Below are 18348 nucleotides of genomic sequence, written 5' to 3' on the forward strand. Positions count from 1 at the left end.
ACACCACATCTAATGTTTTTTATAATGGTTAAACTCAAGCCTAAAAACCTGACATTTACAAAATAGTTCTGGCCTATTTGCAGTATTCAATCATACTTGTAAGTGTCACTAGCAATGATATGCATCTTATCAGTGACAGCACTAAACTACCACTCAGAAAAATAATAATGAAAAAATTAAAGAAAAAAAGAATAATTTGAAATATAGCTTCTTGAACCTAACTGCAATTACAACAATGTTAACTTTCTGGTATTTCAAACTATCTTAACTATTAATGAATGAAAACCTCACCAAGAGCCTGGCAAGCTTGGTATTACTCTCATTTCACTAACTGGGGCACAGAGGAGGTAAATGAGTGAGGTCCAAGGTTGTGGCAGAGGAAAGAATGGATCCATCTTTCCTGAATCCCACTCTTTGATATTTAAATACTAAAGTGTACTGAGTGCTCTTCAGGATACACTTCAAGGTATTTCTAAAGACATTTTTATTTCTATATTTAAAGAACACTTAACAAGCTAACAGAAAATTGAAAAATAGCCTAGTGCTCTTTGCAGGTAAAATTTTCCCTTTCAGTTTTTAAAAATATTGCAGTGGTGCATCACAAGCTCTTCATTGCAATACATTAAACACACACGTGTGTGCACACACACAGATTCCTTAAACAGAAAAAGAGATAATCACCACTGGAATAAGTAATTTCTAAGATAAAAGCTAATATCCTTTAAAAATCCTTAAAACAGGGTAGGCCTATATCGAAGGACTGCTGAGCAGTTGTTCTCAAATGTATTGACTAAAAAAAACCAACTTAAAAAATACTACTTTAACTATTTAATCAATTTCTTATAAATTATTAAAACTAATGTCACTACTTACCTAATCAATCATTTATACTGAAAAGCTGAAAATTTTCCATGGTAGAAATTAATACAGGTATTTCTTCAATTAAATACAAAATCCTTATGCTGGATAGCAACTATCAAGAGATAGTTAACACCTAATTCAAATGTTTTACTGAAACCAATTGCATGAGCAGAAAATGTTGGAAGAATTCTGTTTTAGAAAAGTATGTATAGTTTAAACATATCACCAAACTCTGAACATGACACTAACTTTTTTCCCTGTGATTATCTATCCCCTGTAATTTTTTTGTATTTAAGCCTGTATTTCAAAAAACTTTCATTCTGATTTTTTTACAACTGTACTGATAATGAACAAACATATTTAAAATTTAATGTGCTATATTTAAATATAGTTAACTATTCATTAATTGAGTCATACCCAAAATTATAAGCATCAATAATAACTTCTAGCTTCAAGTTTCTTACTGGATGCAAACTTGTATTTCTATTGTCCTAGACATATTTTAACGTTTAGAGCTTAAAACCAGCCAACTGTGCATAATAATTCTTCATGTTTTTTCCCTTCTCCTGTAATATTCAGCATGAAATGGTATACATTCATCAGGCATCTAGATGATACTAACTCATAGAGGTGTAAGATAATTGTGATGGTATTAGTTGAAGTTCAGATAATATTTAATCTGAAATGATTAAGTCTTAAAAAGAAAAAAACCAAAACCTCTTTGCACTTGCAATCTAAAATAAAACCCACATTATTCAAGGGAATGTCAGTGTCAGGATTTGACTCTTTTTGAATTGCCGCTACACTGAGAAAAGTCTGTTATTCCAACAAATTCAGGAGTCATAAGGTCTCACAATCACTACACTTGTGAGAAGAAAGCTCATTCTAATAGTACAATTAAGGATAAAAGGTAATTGCCCTCCCCAACACCATGATTTGAATTAATGCTTTGAAAGGCCAGATTAAAAAAAGATAAATAAATCAACATGCCACTAGGCCTCCATCTTCCATATTCTGTTTGTAAACCAGAGTAAATCTGTTAAGTACTAATTTTCTAAAAAGATAGCTATAGCAGAGTCTTTTTTAGACTGAATTTTTAAACTAGTACCTTTCTATCTGTCTAGACTTGCAAGGTGTGTCTATAGCTTCACTGGAGAGCTTGAACTATAGAGGACCTGTATCCATAACTGCTATTTAAAGTATGTTCACTGGTGGAAGAAACTTCTGGAGCCTTACAACCTGCTCAAAGGGAGTGACCAAATCATCCACAGGCCTCAAAACTTTTGAATTTGCTATGTGGAGATCAATTTGTTGTATAAAGCGATATTCTGATTATCACAGACATTCTTCTAAAAACAATTTCTTTCCTGATTACCCACCCTTGTGTGGCATCTATAATCTGCTTTCCCTTAAAGTGAGTTAGTTTCTAAAGCTGACAGACAACAGACAACTTTCATCTATTCTATTGTGATTGATCTTCTGAGTTCCTACAGACACATGGAGCCCTTAGCCACCACTTGGGAGCAGAGCTTACTACACAAACAAATTCAAGCATTAAAGCAACACATTTTCCTTGAAGTGTCTCCCTGTAGAGATGTCAATATATTTAAACATACTAATTTTTAGTAGCTTTTCAATACAACTATTATAATTATACTTCAGTTTCCTGTAATACCTTCCTGTATCTCTTTAAATTTGTGTTGTCCCACTGTAGTTTAGCCTATCCTCAGGATAAAAGGCTTAAGCAATAATTCCACAGAAGGAAGACCTATCACTTTGACAAACCGCACGCTTCCTCCAAACCAGACACAGAAAGATGGCAGGAGAGATTGGGCAGGAAACTAAGGGGTGGAGAGGTGAGAGGATCAATGTGCACTGCTACCCTGGCACCTTCTGTATCACTCAGGACCAAGGTTAAGCATGGAATGATGTTTCCCTTCTGGCAGATAGGGGCACTTAATAACATGGAGTGGGGATTGACTAGAGTCCAAAAACGGCATAAAGGCACCGATGTGATAAGGTTAATTCCCAGACTTTCAGTGTATTAATTTACATATAAAGAAGTAAAACTTGGCCTCCTCCACAACTAAAAACTATCAGGGAAGAGCTCTATCAGAGGACTCCCAAAAGAGAACCTTCCTTGCTGTCTCAGCCAGAGAGAAGATAGAGCACTCTAGCAAGAACTGTACAGACCAGGAACAGCAACAAAACTGGAACAGAACATAGTTTCAAGTACTCATACAAACAGAATGGAACTACTATAGAAATACAAATCTGTCTTACAGAAATGTTTGTTTTCTGCCTTTATTAAGTAAGTACCTCAAAAAAACTATACTATTTGTAATTTTTAGCTGCTAACTAAAGGGGGTGTTAGAAAATTAATTTTCTGATTTTGTTCTCATTAGTAATTAATCAATTCTGAGTAAAGAAAACATCCTTCCTTAAAGCTACTTTCTGATAAAATTCTCATAGCAAATTAGTCATTATGAGCTTAATTTGTACAGTTCTTGGTCTTATGCCACTGCTAATCAACTTGTGCCTCAAGAATAAGTCAAATAAGTCAGTGTACAGGTTTTTGTTTCTTTCTTTTTTTTACTGAATGAGCAAATCAATCACATATCAGTGTTGTAAATTTATGTGCAAAAGCATTGAAGTGCTTTACTACAAATTACAACGTAGAAACACGTTAACTAAACAATTAAATTCATACAATCAGATTTAGGAATATAACAACACAAAGAAGAAACAGAATTACAGTACATTTACAACACAAGACAAATACATGGAATTCATTAGAAAATATTGTAATAAATAATTCATGAATTATAGTGCAATTGATTTATGCATAAATATAACTAATTGCCTAAAAATCAGTTGTTAACAAAAATCTGTCAAAAATCAAGGCAGCCATAGAGTTTTACTAAATTACTGCGACAATGGAAATACTGCAATTAAAAAACAAATACAAGTATTTGTACTGTAAACAACTAAAAAAATCAGTCTCACTAAAGTTAATATACAATTTAATATAAAATTGTCATTAGCTACCAGAAATGGTTTAAACAACTTTACTGAGCAGTAGTTCTAAAAACAGAGGCACTGTTTTTTAATATAAAATACTTGAGAAACATTCAAATAAGTAGAAAGCATGTAGGGCTTGCTTTCGCCTTCATTTAAAATTCTGCTGAAACAGGAATTTTCAGAAATTGTCAATTACTAAGTAGTGACTGGTAACTGAATTTATAAAACAGTTCAAAATGTATAATTTAAATGACATTAATGAAATACATAGGGGTTGGGGGAGGAGAATTTACACATTTCCCTGCCTTTCCTTAGTTGAGTAATTAAAATGTTAGCCTAACAATTAGAAACAAATAATTCTGTTCTTTAAACACTTACAGGTTGAGTATCATCTATAAACTATCAAAAAATATTTTAATTGCTATTTCTGACCAAAAAATAAATACAAGTACTAAAATGTTGAAAATTAATTATAATATTACATACAAAACTACTGAGTACTGTTAAGTCAATAGTAAAATGATCCCTGATTTTATGAATCCTGTTAAATTTTTGGTCAGGTCATCTTTTAAATGATATAAAAAGAGTACTGTCACTTGCCTTCAATATAAAGTTCTGACTCAAATTTCTAACAATGTCTGAGGAGTAGAAAACATCAGTATGGTACAAATATTAGGCAATGTATTGAAGCCCCAGATTTTTGCAAGTAAAACTGTATAAAGACAGATGTTGAAACTTTTAATCCATTTTTTCAGCTGCATTTTTCACTGGGGATTTATTCACAAATTAATCCTTCTGGCCCTCATAAAATATGGCTTAATTCTTTTAAAATGAAAGATGACCCTGACATCTGCTGTTCTGCGAACTCCTTACCAGGTATAGTTCTGCTTAAAATCATTGAATCACAGATTAAGCTGAGTTGGAAGGGACCCACCAGGATCACTGAGTCCAACTCCTGACCCTGCACAGGACACCCCAAGAATCATCATGTGCCTGAGAGATTCATTCTGTAATATGCAAGTAAACTTAATGACTGAAGGAGATTCAGTATAGATCTGAGAGACCAAGGAACTGAGATACTGGTTGTGCAGTTTCAAAGGATTATTCTGTTTTAAAGTGGATGTTGCCATTTTTTAGTAGTGTTAATAGATGTGGGCTGGATTTTGCCACCAGTATTGCAGTATGCTCTCCACTGAATTTAATGGCAAGTCTATCTATAAATGAAATTACCTGATGTGGCCCATATGTATCTAATGTCCCATTTAATTTCTACAATTAACCCATACACGTGGAAATTTAAGTGGGGAAAAAAACATGTGCATGAGCACCATGTGTATAAAAGTTGGAGAGCCTTTTTTATGCCAAATTAGATACATAGAGAAAAAATTACATGTTGAGAGGAAAAGGGCATTGATGTTCAGTAGTGAATGTATGAAGCAAGCCCCCATTCATATGTAGACATATAATTTTCATATTACATAAAAAAATTAAGTGTGATAAAAAGTCCAATGTGAATGCTTTGAAATTCATGTAAAAACTGCAATATGAAGGTAATTGGTCTCCCTTAAATTCTATTAAAGTTAGATATTTAAAATGAACTGTCTAACTTCTAACTACCAAATTTATAAAGAATTTATATTATTGAAAGTTCAAAACAGCTTCACTGTTTCATATTTGTATTTCTATCAAGACCCTGAACTGCAAATTTGGTTATTAGCAAGATGATAATGTAACTTGGTATTCATTTTGATAAACTGAAAATGTTTTGAAATGTCACAGCAGCAAATACATTACAGTTACAGTGAGGTTTTTCAATAGGAGTGTGACACAATCCTTAAATAACTTTTAAGTAGTCATAACATCAACTAACCAGCACGTTTAAACAAAAAAACAAACAAACCCAAACCATTCTCAAGCTCATTCTGTGCACATTATGAACATGCTCTAAGTTGCATTCCAACTTTCTTTTTAAACCTTACAAGTTACCTTAATTGTCAAACTAAAAAGGAAAATTATGTTAAAGTTTAAATTATTTTATGCTCTTAGTATTCCATCTTATTTCATATTTAATAATTCTATAACTACAGTAATTTCTCAGATTTCATAAGTGTACACTTTGTAAACACCAATTTCTTTCTAAACCAACAACAAAATTTTTTTAAAATTATAAAAAAATGCAGTTTATGCCTGCTAAACACACATTTTTGTAATGAAATGTTTTTCTTACTTGTATTGGATATTTAAATAACGAACTTTTTTTCTTTCACAGAATGTACTATATCCTACTAATACTTCACAAATTCACTTCCTTGTGAGGAACTATCATTTTTTTAAAATCCCTTGCTGTGTGTAATCTGAGTTACTTACAATTTATTGCAAGTATTCTGTGAACTATAAAAGTCTGCTAACCCTTGGTTGTTATATTTCCATAATAAGATGGATAATTGAATGGGTAAAGTGGTTCTCCACCAATTAAAAATTATGCTTCACATGACAAATACTTGTTTTCCCAAAACATCTTTATGCTAGTGACTACTAAATAAAACCTGAATCTTTTCACCTATTTATACATGGATTATATTAAATACACACTATCAGAATTAAGTGAGCAACTCTATAATTCTGTCCACAGTGAAAACCCTGAATAAAACTATTTTTCAAAAGGCATGTATGTGGTTTTTGAACTGTATAATTTCATGTCTTCTGTCAGAGTGAGCATATGTATTTCTCACATAGTGTGTGTATACAGACATACATACACACACACAAAACAATTTGCTAACAATTATTCTACACAGGCTTGCTACTATTTTTGCAGCTGCCAGTCCCTGAATCTGTCATATTAAATAAGCCAGTATCTGGTAAACGGAGTTTCTTCTTCGGTGGAGTCTTCAATGTTCCAGATCTTTCTTTTACTTTATATTCTAAAGTGCTGTGAGGTACCCCATAAATTCCTTGTGCTTTGGAAACACTCATTTTCCCACTCATTACCATTGCAATTGCTTCTTCCATTATTTCATGGTCATACTGCCGATAGCGGCCACGTTTTTTCCGTGGTTGCTTATTATCTTTACGATCCAAACTATCTTCTGTATTTTCTGAGGTTCCATCTACTGTCCCATTCTTAGCATTAAGACACAAAGGAGAGAGGTCCCCATGCAGAAAGTAGGAGTCAACACTTGAGTGAGTTACAGGTCCAGAACATTCAATTTTGTTCTGTTTAGGGAGGATATTTTTCAATTTTTGAAGAGCTGATCCTTCTAAGACTGAGGAGGTTTTAGAAACGTGGTACATAACATCCAGAAGACCAGCAGTATCAGACTGTGGTTTGGACACAGAACTTATTCTTAGCTGAGGAATTTTTAATTGTACAGTGGGACTTGAAGTTTCATATTGTAGATTTTCACTTTTTTCTTTAAACTGAGTGACCATTCTCTGTAGAGTTAACTGGTGGAGGTAACTGGAAGCTGTTGGGAATTTTAATTCTGAGGTTTCAAGTAGACTGAGTTTACTTTTTTCTGTGCGCTCTGCTTGAGCTCTTGCCCACAAGGCTACTTTTTGTAGGACTGCACAAGTTTCTTTACTGTCTTTAAATGAATAACTATCATTGAAATCTCGAGTTTTATTTTTAAAAGGTGCAGGCTTTCCTGCTGGTAAGGCTTCTAAGTGGAGAAGTAAAGTTTTTTGAGGTATGCCATAAAGTATGCCTGCTTTATTTATGTCCAGTGCTCCAGACTGAATGTCTTTCAAAGCTTTTGAGAGCAAACCATCTGCAAACTCAGCACTTCTTTCCACATAGTCCTCTCTGTTTCTGTGTAGTCTCCTGGATGGATGGAATGAAACGATGGTAAACTGATGTATGAGAGACTCTCACACAGCTATGGAAGGGAAGGGTCCACTCCTTTATTATACTCCTTGCTTCGGTAACATCACTGCTTCTGATACTTTTTAGCCTTTGAGATGTGGTAGTTAAATGATTATCCTAGCAAAATGTTACAGTTCTGGTAGGACAGTGTGTCAAAAATCATACCGTGGCTTCTACAGCAGCCCTTCCAAGAACTTTATATCCTAGCTCAGTATTTAGTAATAGTCTCATGTGCTTGCTATATTCCCTTGTTCACATGCTTGCAGAGCAACACTGTTATAATTTTAATTATACAATTAACGTTCTGTTAAATACCCAAATCCTGAAGGAGTTTTTGTTAGTAGAAACGTGACGTTACCGCTAAACAAGTAATAAAAGAGTCAACCCCCTTATAGAAAATTTGCAGCAATAAGTACATAACTACACACAAACATCCCAGACTTACACAAAACTAGGCTTTCTACAACAAGAAGATAAAGTGCTGTAGTTAACAACCAAGTCCATTTTTCGCAAAATAAGACAAAATTTTAAAAACTTCTACTCACTATTTACAGCTCACTAATTACAAAGCCATCCATTTTCAAACTTTTTCATATCAGCAAATTAATAAAATGCACTTTTACATCATTCAACAAATGCTGCTACTGTAGTCCTATTTGTAATAAGTTATTTGTAAGACGTACAGGTGACAAAAAGGGTCCTGCTATGGCTAGTGGATGGGAGGATGCCAAGATCATAAAATCCAACAAAACAAAGCAATTCACTAATTTTGTGGTAGCTTTCAGCAGGTGCAATAACGTTTTCCTTGCTGAATAAAGAAATTTAACCATTTGCCACCACACACCATAGTCAGAACCATGATGCAAATATAAGTATGATGATTAAGAGCTCTCTCTCACGCGCTTGCTCTCTCTCTATTAAGGAATATAATAGGTAAGAGTCATTTAACTTGTTCATGTTAGTTGAAGAAGATTTTGCATCTAATTATTAACATGGTCATTTTTGTCCAGAATTGAAATTCCCTAAATAAATTCTAAAAGAATTATTTGCATTTTCTTCTACTAGTCTCTTACTTCTACTGTGTTATGTAATCAATTTTCATGTAATTTTTAGTAACATGAACTAAAGTTTGGTGATTGTTCTGATAACTTTTCTTTAAACAGAAAAAAAAAGGAAAAAAGACAAATGAAACATATGATATATACATAGACACACACTTATGAGTGACAAAAATTCTTTTGAAAGCAAAATAGGAACCACATGTGTGTGCCAGTATATACAGGTATGTTATGAACATAAAACCCGGCCAAAGAAGAGAAACCTGGATTGTCTTTTTGATAAGCCAAAGAGAGTCCTAAACATTGCTTACCCAGACACTGAGTTTTCAGAACACAAGGGATCATATTTTGGTTCTTCCAACCTTGCGCTTTTCTTTGTAGAGAGATCTAGCACTCCATCCCCTGCAAAGAATGAGTAGTGATGATAACAGTGGCTTTAAGGAAGATCTCAGAGATTTTGTCAGCAAATGTATTTTCACCTGTGGCACAATTTTCAAGCAGCTACTTTATCCTGTAAATTTTCTGACACCTTATTCCATTAACAGTATCAGCCATCAGCAAATGATTTTGTATATTTGATTTGCCACCAAACTTTATAAATTTGAGAAAAAATGAAAAGTAAACCCATTCAGAAATAATAAAATTTAAAAGAACCTGTATTAACCAAACATGACTGCTTTCCTAAAAATCACGTGTCTATATTGCACTTCTTACTTTCAAGGCAACCAAAACAATGCACTTGATATTACAATTATTATTCATATTTACTTACTGTAAACAAACACACAATTCTGATGCTGAAGTTAAACTTGACATAACTAAATCCTAGGCTTACAGGATAATTCAAGCTAATAAGGATCTCAGGAGGCCCCCAGGCCAACCTCCTGCTCTGAGCAGGGTCAGCAATGACACCAGACCAGGTTACTGAATGAGCAGGTACCAGTAACTGGGTAACTTCCCAGTATGCAGTTCCCTGTAACTGGGAAAAGAGCTTGAGCCCAATACAGAGTTCTAACACTTTAACTATACATACTCTTCCTGCTACCTCCACATATATGCAATAATATTAGAAATTAAAAAAAGAAAGACCTAAAGTGGGGTGGGATTCTGCTCTGTCAAGTCACTGGTAAAAGTTAAAATTCATGATTTATACTTGGCTGTTAAAGTCTATGAAGTATTGAAATAGAAAAATGGTTTTAAAAAATCAGTATTTAAAAACATTAACAGTTAAAATACTACTTTTAATTTTTTTCTTTAAAAAAATCAATGACATTTAAATTATAGTTAAATCCCTTAAATATATTTAATTTCATACCTTTCCTCCTTGGTTCTCTGTTTCAAACTTGGGCTGTTTTGTGTGCCTGAGCTCTGCGAATTCAATTTTGAGTTTCAACATGTATCTCAACATTCAACTCTATAATCACCTTTATACTACCCCTTATTGCATTTACAGTGTAATTTTCATGTTACTGCCTATTATTTCTAAAACATCAATCAATTGCACATATTTTCCCACAGCCTCAGATGCAGGCAATGGTTGAAGCATCCAAATGCCAACAGTCAAACAAGAAGTCAAGAAAATTGTTTGGGTAGCTCTCCTTTATACCAATAATGCAAGGAAATAGAGTTCTGCGTAATAATCAAATTCACATTTTTGTTTTTCGACTGCTTTTTGACTGTTCTTCCATAACTACTTTGTACTATTTGAAGGAGGAGAAAAAGTAACATCATAACTCAGCAATAGGGGATAAATATATATAAGTATGTCCCTTATCAAGTGTGCTTCTTTTTACCCAAATATATTCCTTTCAAAATCTTGAAGTCAGAGAAAGGATTAATGCTAACCAACCTTCCTGATGTATTGATATTACAGAAGAAAAAGCCAATTAAGAACACTACAGAAAAATTCTACATGGACATTTTGGCCTACCCAGGAATACCCAAGCTCAACCCAAAGTCCCTGAGTCCTGTGGAACAGATTTCATCTGTTGTGCTCTGTCAGTCGCACAAAGTAAATCTCCCTTTCTTAAGTGCTTGCGTGCTCCCTTTCTCCATCTTCAGTTGACACTCATAGGCATCACAAAAAAGTTTAGAAGAGATCACTGGAAAAAAATCTACTTCAAAGCTGACAACTTATCAAGCAATAAAAAACTAATTGTCTCTCCACCAATTTACAGAAAAAAAAAAAGGCAAAGCTAGCAGCTAGCTAGATTTTTAGAAAGAGCCCCAACAATCAACAAAATCCAAAGGCTCTTGTAAGAGTCCATAATGAAAATAATTTTCATTCCCAATCTTTTAGAACTGGCTTTGACAACACCAGGCTAGCAATCAGTTGAAAAATTACTAACAGAGCACAGTAGTGAAAATTCAGCCTCCTGAATCAAAAAATAGATATATTTTCAGCCTCTAAAGGATGTGCAGAACTGAAGGAATTTGAGGTTCAAATTCCTTCCTTCTTCCAACACAGCAAATGCAAATTCGTTAAGTTCATGACACCTCCCTGAGACAATGTTCTATGGGAAGATGATACTCAGTAAAGAGAATCATACAAGAAATTGTATATATACATGCAAAATACCAGATAGAGTCACTGGACTACAGATTATTTTTTTTAGTAATTTCATTTAAGCTTTTAAAAAAAGCAAACCAACAAATCAAAAAAAAAAAAAAAAACCCACAAAAAATCCCACCAAAACCAACAATAAACAACCCTCACAAAAACCCACCTCAAACTGGTAGGAAAATGAGAGCATTTGCTGTAAAGCTCTAAGACACAGTGAAATCCTACCTAACGAAATGAATGTATATGCACAGTTGAGATGTTCACTTTGGTACATCAGGTACAAAAAGTTTGCAAAGAGGCATCCTACAGGTGGACTATGAATCTTGGAAGCTTGTTACTTGCAAGGTAGGAATAGTCTTCTCTAAACTGAGCCAGAGCTTTCTATTATTTCTTACAAATCAATCAAAACAAGTATTACAGCAAGAATTCTGGACAGGAACTGAATCATATCAGGAACAGAAAAACCACTCTGTAAGGTGGTTTTAATAAAATATATGATATTTCTTCCACTCTTTAGGTGGAGCCATGACTACTAAGAAGTGATTCTTCATTAAAAAAAGTATAAAACATTGGATAATATAGAAAAATGCATTAGATGTTTTTCAGGTTTGCTACTCATGGTCTTCTAATGCAGCTATTTCTATGCAAACTGAATTATTCTTATCCTCAGAGGAATGGCTCAACCTCTGGCCTTTGATTCTCAGCACAAGATCATCAGGTGCCCCAATACCAAGATGAAACTAAGTGTGATCAAAGTTCATTTTCAAAATAATCAGGACCACAATCACTTGAAACTCCTCCAGGCTAGTGATGTTAGCGAAGCAGGGAGGAGAAGGGGAAGCAACAGAAACCAGGTCAGCCTTGAGTTCCTACAACTGGTATTTGATTTCTAAACTGATTTTTTTTCTGGGTTTCAGGAAATCTCTCAGTAGCTATAATGAACTGTCTTATTAGATCAGGTAACCCACACTACTCAGTCCTCAGCCTCCAAGGCAGGAGAGCACTCCACTCCTACTCTGGAAGAGCACATCAGCCTGGCCACTACCTGCAGCTCCTTGCTCTCCTAGCAGCTGCTGTCATTGGCTTAGGGATCTCAGAGATTTATCCCTGCCTACTCTAGCTTTAGTTTTTGGCCTTGGTTCTGTTAGCTGTGAAATCTAAGGCCCTTTGTGAACCCAGTGACCCAGGACCTCCTGTCACAGCAGTTCTGATGTTTTAAGAACAGTTGAGCAAAACCTGCCCATTACCTGTCTCTTCCTCTAAGAATTTTCAGAGTCCTACCTAGTTTTAATATGGTGAGATTTAGTAAATAACAACTCTCCCTTTACCTTATCCATCCACAGGACAAGGGGTTTTGTAGCAACAAAACAACAATCTTGTTTTCAGTACTTTTCCTGATCGTGCCTTGCCTTTTGCTGGCTATTTTCTGTGCTCCTGAACACCGAGTTTTCTGTAAACTGTCAGTAGGAACGCCAAAGTCTTTTAGTATCTTAACTACCACTATGAGTAGCCCTTTTTGACTTGAAGTGCTATTTAGTAACATAAAAAAAATGCCAGATGAAAAGTATATGGCCATACATTGGGTGATCAGGGCCCAGTCCTGGCAGTATCTGTGAGGACAGGCCAGGGGCTGCCCTGTGCTGGACACAGATGGCTGGGTCCCAGACCTGCTGCAGGACACAGCTGAGTCCAGCAGCCACTTGGGCAGAAAACTCTGGAGAACTGTATTTAAGAAAGGGGGGAAAGTGCCAGATGGACACAAAAAATGGGAACAAAAAGAATGAGAAAATATCAGAGGTAAGTCCAGCAGCAGAGAGAAACTATTAGGTACTGACTAATACTGTGGACAGCCCACACCCAATCCCCTTGCACTACAGGGGTGGTGATGGTCACAAGTGAACCTGGAGTGAAGCTGAGCCTGGGAAAAGAGGGAGGAAAGGCAGTGTTTCAATGACTCTTTTTGTTTCTACTGCCTGAATTAATGATGAAAAAATTATATTTTAAGCAATATTCAAATTCTTTTTCCCAAGCAAAGTCTGTCTAGCCCATGATGGCAAGTGGTAGCAAGCAGTGACCACATCCTTAACTCATAAGCTCTCCTTTCTGCTCTTCCCATTTTCTCCCCTGTGCTGTCGTGAGAGAAGTAAGCAAGCAAGCATCTGACAAGGAGCTTGTCTGTCACCATAGCATCCAGCAAAGAAAAACACCTACTCCCCTCAAAAATGTAGCTTTTCAGGGGAACTTTCTCATGCAAAAGTATTAAACTGTTTCTTGAATACATTTACAGCTCATACAATTTATCTTGGGAACATACCATGTGTATCTTCAATATATATAGTATTTTCACCAATACATATAGTAAAACCAGGATATTAAGAAAAAGAAGTTTATTTTCAGCAAAGTTTGGAATTCTTTCAATACACTGCCAGATATCTTTTGATGTCTTCCAGTCTATGATGGTTCAATGAAACAAGGAAATTAAGAAAATTTTCTTGCATATTTTGGCTATGTTTACACATTATCAGTGTGTGGTTCTGGATATCTTGGTTCCAGAAAATCCAGTAACAAGAATAAGCTTGTGCAGCTTAACCTGCAGATAATATATTGGTACTGCTTCTACTTCGGACTCTTAAAGTCACTTTGCTTAGAAGCTTGAGAACTATCAACCCTCCTGTATCTACCAAGTGAAAGAAGCCTCTGGATCAAACTTTGGTGTTGCTAGGAACATTCCTGAAAGAGCTCAGCCCCATGACTGCACAAGGAAATAAGGATTATTTATCCTTATCCTTCAGGATATTCCAACACTGTTTCTTACTCACTCATTTTATTCTGTAAGGATGCTGCTTCTTCATTGGCTTAGTTTAGAAGAAAAGCAATACTGCAAAAGCACACAGTTACACCTCACTTTTGTTAGATGCCGTGCATGGAAAACAGGTTTTGTTTCACTTTACAGAGTACTCATAATCAAGGCCTGGACTGTAAGAGTTACATAGATTAGAAAAAGGAGTAAGACACAGGTATTTTTGGAGATAGTTGCTGCTAATTGACTGGCAGTGAAATGATTGCCTCATTACCAGCAAGATACACAGGAATGAAAGCACCCTACTAAATTACCACACTTCCACCTGCAGAGGAAAGTAGAGGATGCTCTGGGACTGCACTACCAGTCAGGTGTCAGCTGAACATACCTGGATGCCAGTGCTTAAACTCATACTCAGTGCCAAGTGCTGCAGTTCCAGAGGTGCAATGGGTTCACCTTGGCCAGTAGTTAGACCACAACTCAGCCCCTCTACCACTCCCCATCCTCAGTGGGGAGCAGGAAGAAATAAGATGAAGATCATCAAGATAAATACAGGGAAAACACTTGTCAATTACCATTACAGGCAAAACAGACTTGGGGAAAATTAATTTATTGCAATTTAAAATAGATTTGGATAATGAGAAAAAGATAAAAATTAAAGCACTTCCCCACTCCTACCTCTTCCCAGGCTCTCAACTTCATTCCCAATCCCTCTATTTTCCCCCATCCCAAATGGCATAGGCAAGATTGAAAATGAGGGCTAAAGTCAGTACAGTTCTTCTTCACAGCTCCTTCTCCAGAGGCCACAGACCCTTCAGGAAACACCCAGATGCTCCAAGGTGGGGTGTTCCACAGGCTGCAATGTGAATGAGTATTTGCTCCACAAGCTGCAATGGAACACATGTTCCACCATGGTCCTTTCCATGTGCTCCATGGAAATACCTACTCTGGTGCCTGGAGCACCTCCCTTCCCCATTTCCCTCACCTCATTGCTCCCAGTGCTGTTTTGACCCCTCTCTCTGCCTGTCCAGCATTTTTGCACTTTCTGAACCATGCTTTCCCAGCAGCACCATGAGCCCAGCTCCTCTGCCCCCCTTCAGCCTGGCGTGGGTCTGTGGCAGAGCTGCCTGAGCCTTGCACAGGGAAGCCACACAAGCTTCTCACAGATGCCACCCTACAGCCCTCCCCAGCTACAAAAACCTGCCCTGTAAGCCCAAAAAATCAGGGCTATCCAGTCTGGAAGGATTTTTTGGCTTCAGAGATGGCCTCCAGAGGAAAGGAGGAAGTTTTCTTTAATGGAGAACTTCAGTGGCAGAATCTCCTTTCAGTGCTGATCTAGCACTTAGCTTGGATCTGCTCACTGCTTCTAGTAATCTGGAAAATAAAGTTTACTCCTGCCTCTCAAGCCCAAAAATCACTCTCATAATAAAGGAGTAAGACTGTCTATTTAACTAGTTAGATCATTCACTTTAAAGATAACTATTGTAAATACAAAGCATCTGCCTAGGCAGAAAGTGAACCTAAAGAATTTATACTTGGATTATTATCTGCTTAACAGGATTTGAATTAAAGATTTCAACTTTGAGGATCCATCAAAGCAATCTGAACTTCCTCCTGTTACTGCCACTTCATTTGGAAATTTTAACAGGAATTACAAATAGCAAATACTAAAGAGAGTTGCATGACACTTAAAAAACATTACTAAGAATGGAACCATAGTACAGCTTTTAGAAGTCTCCAGACTGAAGAAGAATACTATGTTAGAGAATTTACATTTCAAAAAATAATCCAATTAAAAAACCGTCATAATTCCCTGCCATAAGCACATGACATTTTACTATAACCAAGCTGTCTTCAGGAAAAGTATAGAAGCGAGAGATGGGTGCAATAATAATATACAGTTCCTGACAAAAGCTAATTGAAATAACTTTTTCATGAATCTTTGCACTCAGAACACAATGCAAATAAAAAGAGCAGGCTGACATTTTTAATCTTGAACTTATTTGCTTGTGTTGCCATCACTACAGTAAAAAGATAAAATAGCTCAAAATTAACACATTCATGGAAAACAGAAAGCACAATACAACTTCCCTGGTAGGTAAGATGTTCAAGCCACCCTTCTTCAACTACAGTCTTATTCCATTATTATTTCTCATTTCAGCATCTCTGAATTTCATCTCTGAACAGCAAGATTTTACCTTTAACATCTAAAAAGCGCTCCAGCAATCATGGCAGTCTAAGTCCTGAGACTCTGCAGTGTCTTACACAGTTCAATGTGTAACTTGTACACTGTGTGTGCTGAGCAACTATTTTAGATTTAGGTGTTCCACCAAAGGTGCACAATTCTAAAGTTGCTCTTTAGCCTTACTACAAGAAAAAATCCAATGACATAAAAAGATTATTTAAATAACTCCATTTCTCTGTATTTTAGATTTTTCTTACAGAAAAGATCAACAGATTTTAAGACAAGGGTGGTAGCATAACTTTCTTCCTGTCCCTGCCCTGCCCACCTCCTGCCTTCCCTTTCATTCCTCAAAGATTTATTTGGGCTCAGCAATGCCCAGCACCTGCCTCTGGGGACTTTGCTCCTTCATGAACATTTAAGACTAGTTATAAATAATCAGCTGCTGAAGTAAGCAACATGCTATAGTGCTGATATCAGGAAATTATTTTTTATTGCTCTTGCAAAAGAAATGTGCTTCAATCTGGCCAATTATAAACCTCTAAAATCTGTAATTCATCTGTAGAAAAATTACATCCAACCACAATAGGTATTTTCTCAGAATTTAAACCACTAAGTATTTACTAAACCCTGGCATGAACTGGTTTCCACTGACCATACAGAATAAAAGCAAGAATTCCAGTATTTCTCAATGGTTTTTCTGTCAAAGAGAAAGGATGCTTGAAATTTAACCCAGAATAGGTATATTTATCATGAGGAATCAATCAGAGCTCCCTGCCCCCAAGGATCTCCAATTAAAGACTGAATCATTAGGTACACACATACCAAATCTGCTAATGTATATAATGCATACATTAGCAGACCTAATATATTAATGTATATTAATAAACAACAAAAAACCCAAACAAACTTGGTTCTGTCTTCTTTCAACTTTTTTAGTATAGTATATGACATACAGGTCAACTTTTCCTTTTGGTCTGCAATATTACAGGATTAACACAGACCCTGATATCTGTAAAAGACAAAAGCTGCTTTTGCCACTGCTTTCAGTTGCACATGACAGTCAAAACCCTTCCTGAAAACTGCTGCTAATCCAAATCTAGTTCAAAGTCCAAAACACTCTCATGATTATATGTTATCAGTTTTGGATAGCAATATTCCTTGAGGCAGAGAAATTATTTCCCTTTTGTAAATGACAGTGAGACAATATTTTTCTAGCTTTACTCTCAGTGAAGCTGCACTGATCTGTAATGATTAAGGTATGAAGTATGGAAATGTTCTCCCAGATCAATCTTCTCTTCCCATCATTCTAACCAACCTGTATTTAAAGTATCAAAGCGTTCAAGAGCTGACAGAGACTGAATGACATTTGCTCCATGAAATCCCAGGATCTTTTTCTCTTTTCTCAGCCTTCTTGACAGCCATTTCTTCAACAAAATTTTGAACCACTGTTACCTGTGACAGCACAGGTGAGAGGACTTAAATTCAGTATTCCAAAGCTGAGAAATTCCAATGGCACTTTTTTAACACAGACACTCGGAAATCAGAACGCTTATCTGCTAGTACACTATATGAAAAATGTTTCTATTTGACATGGACATTTATTTTTCAAGGGAATAAGACACCATAAAATAAATAAATGACAGCAAAACACACATTATCAGATACAGAAATTTACCTTGCTGAGTATTCTGTTCTTGAGTCCGATTCACAGTGAGGTCTAGAGGGCTATCCTGTTCTTCCTGAAGGGAGTTTTCCGTTTGGTTCATTTGGATACTTTTACACATCAGACTTGGTTCAAATGATGAACCATTTCTGTTCTCTTGAATTTTGCTACTTTTTGAAATGTATTCAATCGCAAACTGACGGATCATTTTTTTCATTAATTCCTGAGCAACTAGGGGAATGTTAGGATCACAGTTCTGAGGAAGATCTAGAAACAAAAACCACAGGCATCAGATATATTAAGAACCAAAATTATCTACTTTTCTTATAATA

The 18348-nt window shown here is 35.8% G+C and overlaps 1 protein-coding gene across 5 annotated transcripts in view; it reads right to left on the reverse strand.

Annotated features, from left to right (window-relative positions):
- The window catches only part of LCORL (ligand dependent nuclear receptor corepressor like), a 79353-nt gene that overhangs the window by 21967 nt on the left and 39038 nt on the right, over nucleotides 1–18348 (reverse strand). For 3 of the 5 annotated variants that reach the window (XM_030947961.1, XM_030947959.1, XM_030947958.1), the window contains exons 5-6: nucleotides 18029–18283; nucleotides 9117–9207 (exon numbers count right to left, since the gene is read on the reverse strand). In XM_030947961.1, the coding sequence (XP_030803821.1) occupies nucleotides 9117–9207; nucleotides 18029–18283 (346 nt within the window). Of the gene's footprint in view, nucleotides 1–16; nucleotides 7706–9116; nucleotides 9208–18028; nucleotides 18284–18348 lie in introns of those variants that run through there. The other 2 variants (XM_030947960.1, XM_030947962.1) reach the window with 2 other exon arrangements.

This window comes from Camarhynchus parvulus, chromosome 4 (assembly GCF_901933205.1).
Source record: "Camarhynchus parvulus chromosome 4, STF_HiC, whole genome shotgun sequence".
Classification (NCBI taxonomy): Eukaryota; Metazoa; Chordata; class Aves; order Passeriformes; family Thraupidae; genus Camarhynchus; species Camarhynchus parvulus.